This window comes from Magallana gigas, chromosome 1, assembly GCF_963853765.1.
Source record: "Magallana gigas chromosome 1, xbMagGiga1.1, whole genome shotgun sequence".
In the NCBI taxonomy this organism is placed as follows: domain Eukaryota; kingdom Metazoa; phylum Mollusca; class Bivalvia; order Ostreida; family Ostreidae; genus Magallana; species Magallana gigas.
In genome coordinates, this window is record NC_088853.1 from 48,512,979 (window position 1) to 48,521,949 (window position 8,971).

Sequence of the window (8,971 nt, forward strand, 5' to 3'; positions counted from 1 at the left end):
ACAATTGAAATTTCTATTTAAAACGCTGAGGTATTTTTACTTGTCATCAGGTCTTATTTATATAGAATATAAAGTCCTATAATTATATTAAGAAAGTAAATATGTATTTTATGAATAGTTAGACTATATTTCCATCTGTTACAAAGAGAGCGATCCATATAAAAAGTCGATTCAATTTATCAGTTTAAAACTCATAAGCAGGTAACATTACATTAAAAAATATATTTTAAACAGTGTCAGCTGTTATCCTACCAAACAGGCACTATTTATTTTGTTATACTGAATGTCTTAATCTTAAAAAAAACTTAACTGCTTTTACATAGGAATAACGTGAATTCTACGACGAACCGTACGCGCATTATTTTCGCGCATGTAACAATTTTTAATGTTACCCGTTGCTAAGTGCGTTGCTAACGCTGAGGGTAATAGAACGGATTATGAACTGCGTCTAAACCAATCAGATTTAAGTATTTAACATGAAAGTATAACAGTATTGTATACTTAATTAAAGCGCCAGGGGACGGAAAACGGAACGGAAAGCAGAACGGAAAGGAAAACGGAAAATATCATATCACGTTTATCGCTTTAAAAGGGTATAGACTGGCTAAGAACGATTTACTTTGTATCATTTATTCATATCTGATGAATGATTATCAACATGTGGCTGCCTTATTGATATTCTTATGAATGTCTCTCAAATATAGCATTGTATTCATTCGGCTTTAATTGAGTACGAAACGAAAAAATCAAGTGTATACGAATTGTGAAACATTAATATGATTGAACAAGCAAAATTGGTACAACTTTTTACTTATTTTTCATATACGGTATTGCTGGCACATCAGCGTAACGTACGCAGTTAGTGAAAGAGTTTAAGAGTCATTCTCTGTAAGCACCAAAATTTGTAGGAAAACAATGGTTATCAATTTTCATAAAACTTTGCAAAAATATAACCTAGTGCTAGCTTAATCTATTGGTGTATGTAAAATTTTCAGGTTTCGATTTTTTGGTGGTAAGCTGTAAATTTAAGTTTTGTCTATCCGGCTATATTTCCTTTATAACTTGTTGGGATATATATTTTAAACGCAAAGTAAAAAAGTCTGTTTGACTTCCCTAATATGAAGTTCTTCGTATAACCTATATACATTTCCAATATCAAAGTTGTGTTATTTTAATTAATGAAAATATTTGCATGTAAAAATCTTGAATTCCAAGGGGAAACACCTAAATTCCATTAAGAGTTATTGCCCTTGCAGTAACTCTTTTGTATTGAAAAATAGAAAACATCATGTAAACAGTTAGCAGAAGATAACAACAATGATCTGTCATTTTATTTTCCCGGAAAATTCTTTATGTTCTAATGATTTAATTGATTTAAACACGGCTGATATCAACAATAGAAATATTATTCTCACTGAATGTGGTCTATTACCAAAACTTTTCCATAATGTTTATATTTGTTCAACCCATTTCACTTTCTTGTTAAAACGAAATTCTGATGTGCATAGAAGAAAAACTTGCCAAGTCCCATTTTTCATAAACTCGCACGAATCGCATCCATCAGCATCAATCACCAAAAAGCAAAAGTGTAGCAGGTCACTTACTATCAGTGACATCCTTAAAATACACAGAGGATATGGACCCGTTCTACCAATTGGAACCCGTAAGTACTAGTATAACCTATACTGGCGTGCGACCAGTTCTCGCCGAGTACCATTTCTCGCCAGTACATTGTGACGTCATTTTATCAACACATAAACTTATAGACGAAAAATGACGTCACAATGTACTGGCGAGAAATGGTACTCGGCGAGAACTGGTCGCACGCCAGTATACATATTAATACACAAATGCACAATGATTTATAATGGAAACGAATATGCTTTTATACTAACTCTCTTAAATGATATGAGAATGATAATGATTTTAAAGTATGATGATGACAAAGATCTTAAAATTTTTGATTATTTATTTTTTTACTAAACATTCAGTCACAGTGTAAAAAAATATGCTCTATAATAAGTAAGATCTCTTTAATACGACTAGGCCTATTAGTGGCTATTACCATGGTTAAATTGAGAAATAATTGTTGTAGCTATATGCACCAGCTGCCTAGTAAAGCTAAGTGCCCCAAGTATTGAAGAAGATGAAGATGTGATGACAAGGGATATAACAACCAAGGTTTGATGCTAAGATAATCCCTAGAAGTATTTTATGGGTTTTGTTTGGATATTATAAAACATTTTAAATAAGACTACCTTTACCTTGAGATGAGATTTAATGATACATATATTGGTGTGTTTATGAAGAAAAATGCAATTTATTTATTACATATTTTTTTAACTATATCATATTCTGTTAGGCATTTGCATTGATTTGTTTTTGTTAAATGTAGATATTTTAGCCTTCCTTAGGCTTAGGGTTTCTTAATTTAAGCATGTGACTTGGTTTGTTGTCTTATTAATATTTGTTGCATATAATGACCTCTTTCAGACTCACAGACAACATGTTATAAATGAAGAGCTACTTCATGATGACTTGTCCTCTGCAACTGCTGAAATGGATGTTATGGTTTCAAATCAGGAGACAGTTAGGAAGCTTAAGGTGATTTGAATAGTTATTTTGATATGTAACCAAACAGAGATGCAGAACATGGTGTTTATTGATTCATCATTGGCATTTTTTACTTATAAATCTTAAATAAAATGTATGAAATATGAAATTGAATTGAATATTAAATTAAATTGATATTAAATGCATATTACCAGTAAATACAATATTGAATAAAATGTATAATTGGAAACAGCAAATCAAGATATATTTTAAAGCTGAGTATGTTAGTCAGGTGGAGACTTTTTGGAAGGAATAAATAAGTTTTAGTTGGAGGGAGAGATGTTGAGATGTGAATATTCACTTTAGTGCACTTTTTTCCAGGCAGATCTGAATTCTTTCATTAAAACTGCCCCTGAAGGTCAAAATGAATTTATGCAATTTCAGGTAAGTTTCATACAATTTAAGTACAATTAAATGTTTTATGTTTTTATCTTGAGAGAGAGAGAGAGAGAGAGAGAGAGAGAGAGAGAGAGAGAGAGAGAGAGAGAGAGAGAGAGAGAGATGGATTTGGAATTTGACTCTTTTGAATTTTTTTACAGGCAGATAAGAATTGCACTGATAGTGAAAGTGAATTTTTCCAATCTCAAGTAAGTTTTAAATTTTTCATAGCATGGTAGCACATTAAAATATTTATCTTTAGCAGATTATAAGTATCTGCAATGATAGATTTAAGATAACAACTCAGTAAACTTAATAATCAGATCAAGTTATCTTACTTTCAAATCCATGACATACATATTGGATCTATTTATTATGAACTTGTATTATTATTCTCCATCATAAAGTTGAAGGGTGGGAGTATATTTGGAGTCGACATCATAATAATTAGAACCAGATCCCTTTTGCTAAATTGTTGTATCCTTTTTAAATATGATATAAAGATAAGCACCTAATATCATCACAATGACTTGACAAACATTAATCACTTACAAGGTAATTTTCAACTATTCATTTGTCACTGAGGGAGGTGAAACTCAGCTAATGCCAGTGGTACTGGTTTTGCTTATTTTCTTATTCATATTACTTCAATTGTTTCTAGTCCACTTCAACAGAGGGAACAGAAATGAGTTCACAAGGTTCCTTAAAAGTTGATATCTTTGATAGATTGAACACACTTTTAAAAGATATTGATTTGGAACCATTCAGTTTTCCACATTTACTCTGGAAAACCTACACAGCAAAGACAAAACATAAATACTTCAAAGGAATGCAGGTACATTTATATCATTTTGAAAAATTGTAATGATCAGTGATATAAATTAACAACTGAATATTGCCAAATATAAAAAGTAAGTAAAAATTATCAAAATAGGTGAAGCATAAATATGATAATTATGCACTAGCCAGTCTGGGATTTTGTAATCCAAATATGCATAGCTCAAATCCATTGCATTTTCTATCATAGTACATGTTTTACATTTAGTGCTGTTGACCAGTCTAAATTTTGAACTGTAATGGGATAAACTTTGTTTTAATAATAAGCTTAACAGATATACATGTAATAATAAATATCATGGAATAGTAAATAAGAAATTAAAATTGATTTCCCCCTGAAACTCTGTATTCAAAATTGAAGACTAAAACATATCATATTCAGCAATGTGTAATGTATCTCTCTAGAACATGTTGGAAAGAGTTGCAGAAATTCTGTTTGACAATGAAAAGGAGACAGTGGTGAAGGAATTCTATAGAGAAGTAGGCAATTCAGAGCCAGTTGACGTCTCATTAGCTGTTTGTGATGATACTACAGATGCTCTTATTGAGTCCTACAAGAAAGCTTATTCTTGGCAGATAAAACGACAGATTTTGTCAGTACTCTGTGTGTCAAGAACTTACCAGGAAATGAAGATTTTGCTTCCTGATGTCACCGAGTACAGGTATGAATATATAAATATGCATGTACAAATTAATGTACCGGTACATGTATTCTGCATGCTAAGTAAACAAGTGTGATTTATGATTTGACTAGTGATAAAATGGTTAGCTGAGTGAGTGACAAATATTCATGATATTAAATCTAAATGTAAAATTTCTTTTAAAAATTAAGACAACTATTTAGACTGGTTTAAAAAGACAATTATTGGCAACTGTGAGTTTCTAGTGAACCCCAGCACAAATCAAGCTGTTACTATTATTAATAATATGTACATATATTAGATCATCTGTGTTTGGAAATAAGTAAATATAAAAAACTTTATAAAAGTGATTTCAGCCCTCAGTAATGGAAGTATTCAATGAAGAACACTTTTAAAATTAACTTTAGATACTATATTGCCAAAAAACATGCTAACTTTGAGGGGTGCTGCCTACCACCACCAGAAAAGGATGATGTTCGTCAGCGAATGGATCCAGCTAAATTGGATAATTTTCTAGAATTCATTACATCTTCTCACATAGTGAAAGACCTACCATTTGGGCAGAAGAAAATTCGGACATCAAAGGGAAAGATAATAGAGACACCAAACATTATCAGGTGCATGGCATCACAAGCAAACATTGATCAATATCAACAATATTGCAGAGAGCAAGAAATAGAACCACTTGGTTAATATACAGTCTCCGTTCAATTCACGCTCGCTTTGAGTTCCGTTTGCGCTCTGCGTTCGCTCACCGTTCATAAGCACTCACCAAATTTCGTTCAGCGTGCGCTCACCGTTCACTCACAGGTCAAGTGGGAAAGTAGAGCGTTACAGTGACTGTATATTAGTCAATTAAGATATAAATAAATAAGGTACTACTAAACATGAAAAAAATGTAGCATTATTAACACTCATTTCACTAAAAACAATCCTATGATTGAATGTTTTATGATATTTTAGGGAGGAGTACAATGTTTAGAATTCTCCAAAACTGCACCACAACCATCCGTAAATCTCTTGAAGGCTTGGACTATTATTTAGCAGAAGGCGGAAGAAGTTTTGAAGATCTTATTGACATTGTCCACAAATTGGAAAATGATGAGGAGCGTGCAAAGCACTTACAGGATGTTTTACTTGCTGCCAAAAGATATCTTAAAACTGATTTCAAGGTAAATAATACATCTGATTTCTTATGTCAAACCACTTTTTTTAAAGGTGGCAGACAGACTTTAGTTTTCATTGGACATGGTTAAGTGCATTAATTCTGCTAATATGGAGTGTATTTACACCATTTGAAATTTGTTTTGATACAGCTAGGTGAACTGCAATGCTCGCTGCTTTCAAAGCCTGTATGAAACACTGTAGAATACATTTATATAGTCTGTATTAACATCTCTCTCAAAATGTTTCCCCAATTATTTATGTACATGACTGTTTCCATATGTGGATATGTGGACAGATCATGGATCAGGTAGATTTCAGTCTCATCAGTGTCAGTATTAATCGCAAGCAATTTTCTTAAGTAGAGAAAAAAATAACTAGTACAATACTTACCAGACCCAACCTACCGGTAACAGAAAGCAGACCAACCAAACCCCAGATCCGCTTTCTGGGTCTGCTTTGGTTCTCGGTTTTATGGCAGACCCTAATTTCAGAAGCATACCCTGAAATTACTACTGAAAAAAACCAAAATGTCTTTACATGTATATTTGGAATATACAAAGGGTGGGGCTTACATAGGGTAAGAAAAAAAGACTGATCTGCTCACACTTCAGTTTATAAAGCAGACTCCAAGGACTGACCCCCCGGGACGCAGAGCAGACCCAAATTTTTAAAAACCAGACCAAAAGCAGAAACATAGCGAACCATAAGTCAGCTTGTGGAGTCTGCCTTGGCGTTACTTGTACTAGGTTGTGTCTGGTCGTACTGTATGCTTTACCATTTCTTGGAGATATTTCCCCACTGTCATTTTCTGTCAAGAGTGGCTTAAAGGGAACAGAAAAAATCCCTCTGGTCAATTTGAAGGAATAACTGAGAGATAATGTATAATTACTGACTAATATTGAAATTTGGATTTTTTTGTATATCTCAGATTCATGTAGCAGAAACATCAGAAGTTGCTGATCATTGTCGCAGGCATGCTCTTAGTGATGACTCCACTCTATTTTCTTTGCAATGCAGTCATAGCCATAATCATGTTTGTGAGTCCTGTGAGCAAATCAAAGAAGTGGTCAGGGATGTCAAGCAACTGGTCAATCAGTTTGATTTTACAAACAGGGATGACAAAGATGACATCATATTCAGATTGATGCATGCTGAAGTGGGCATTTCTAGTTGGAAATCACATCTACTAAGAGCAAAAAATCAGGAAGAGGCAAAACAGGAAGTATTCAAGTCTTTATCAAGTTCAAGTGCTTGCATCGTCTTGGACTGGGCCATGAAATTTCTGCCTCGCAAGTATAGAGAGGACAGTCAGGATTGGTTTGTGAAGAGAGGTATATCATGGCATGTAGCAGTAGTATTTACAGAGGATGACGAAATTTTGAAAGGTTTGACCTATCTACACATATTTGATGGACAAATCTCCCAAGATGCCAGTGTAACAACAGCAGTCATACTAGATGTGGTACAGAGTCTTAATCAACAGTACCCAGATATCACCACCATTCATCTTTGGTCAGATAATGCAGGTTGTTACAAAAGCTCTGAAACAATATCAACAATCTACCACCATTGTAAGGCAGTTCATTCATTTGATTTTTGTGAGGCACAGGATGGGAAAGGGGCATGTGACAGGACAGCTGATGTAATAAAAGCAAACATAAGAAGATTTGTCAATGAAGGACATGATGTCGTAACAGCAAGGGATATGAAGCAGGTACTTTATATATGATAGCTATGAAATAGTTCAAAATATACGAAGAAATTCTGTTAAGAATATTTTGACAATTTATACCTGATTTAATTGGATAATGTCAAACATATTTTGATATTTTAGGCAATAGAGAAAACCAGTAAGAATGTACAGTACAGAGTGAAGGTGGTTGGAGTGGAAACCACAGAGCGTCAGAGATTTAAACCAATCCCAAGCATATCAACATTCAACAATTTCAAGTTCCTTGTTGGTAGATTGCAAGTTTGGAGACATTATGGCATTGGAGTTGGTAAGATTTTTTGAGTCATTTACAAGGATAAATATACATGTATGAGCTGCATCATCCCATTACAGCATTTAAAGATAAATCATAACAAGAATTTTATTTTATGATAATAGGTAGTACCATTCCTGGGACAAAGTTGCAAAACATTATGCCATATTCCTTGAAAATATGGGAGGAAGATAATTCTGATGTCTATTTCCATGCCTTTCTCTGCAAACCTAAAAACCAAGCTGGAGGAACAAAACATTTTCACATGTACACATGAAGGCTGTGTGAAAACCTTTTGCAGAGCAGAAGAACTTGATCAACATCTGTTAGTTGGAGACTGTCACTTGAAATTGGAAAAAGAGAGAAGCAATGACTTGGTCATCCAAAAATATGCTAAAATATTACAGGAGGAAAACCAAGAGCATTATACATTGAGCTGTATCAGTAAAGAAAGGACAGGTGACAATGTCTTAGAAAAGGGTTGGGGGCTAAAAGAAGGAAGAAAGTGTGCAAGATTCAGTAAAAAGCAGAAATCATATCTTGAAAACAAATTTAACATTGGCTTAAAATGTGGTCGAAAAGAGGATCCTGTGTCAGTTTCCGAGGAAATGAGAAGTTTGAAAACTGAAGATGGAGAAAGGGTCTTTGCATATGAAGAGCTCCTGACAGCACAGCAAATTGCAGGGTTTTTTTCGAGAATGTGCAAGAAGTCCCAATCAGCAATCAGCGAGTCTTTATTAGACAGCATTCACAGCATGCTTTGAATTTATGTATTGTCGGGGTATTCTTAGATGCATTGTCAGCTAGGTCATTTTATAAGCATTTTAAGTTAACGTATTTACACTATCATTGTTGCAGACTGTGAAATAAGCATTGACTTCTTATTTTGGGATGCCGTCGGTCCTATAACCCACCAGGCCATGCAGACAAATTAAATACTGTGCGTTAGCGCGGTATGATAATTTGTCTGCACGGCTAGGTGTGTTATAGGACCGACAATATACAAAAATAAACAATCAATGCTTATATTTATATTTTTTTAACTTTTTTAACTTCTTGACTTGTCTGCAAATGTGATTAATACCTTTAATTACTGTATAATACTAATTAAGGGTAAGTTCAAATTAATGGAAGAGCCACTGTAAAAACCACAAGGGTTAACTTTGATTTTCGCTTGTTGCACTTTAACAGCGTTTCACGTTTGTGACGTCACAATAAAACTCTTCCTTTAACTTTTCGGTACCGTGTGTGTGTATTACAGTGTTATAACTGCAGTAGTTTTCCACACATTTTACATGCAAAAAATATGTGGAATGTAAATATAGAATTATGTTTCTCAATCAAATGTAC

At 33.6% G+C, this 8,971-nt stretch overlaps 1 protein-coding gene across 1 annotated transcript; it reads left to right on the forward strand.

The window, feature by feature from the left end:
- Positions 1-1,301: 1,301 nt before the first annotated feature.
- Positions 1,302-8,548, forward strand: LOC117683106 (uncharacterized). Its single transcript, XM_066086551.1, has 12 exons — positions 1,302-1,663; positions 2,096-2,181; positions 2,494-2,604; positions 2,935-2,997; positions 3,153-3,200; positions 3,653-3,826; positions 4,234-4,490; positions 4,877-5,157; positions 5,433-5,641; positions 6,565-7,350; positions 7,471-7,636; positions 7,747-8,548. Exons 1-12 carry the CDS (start codon positions 1,318-1,320, stop codon positions 7,896-7,898), a joined length of 2,679 nt encoding a protein of 892 aa, XP_065942623.1. The 5' UTR covers positions 1,302-1,317; the 3' UTR covers positions 7,899-8,548.
- Positions 8,549-8,971: the final 423 nt, after the last annotated feature.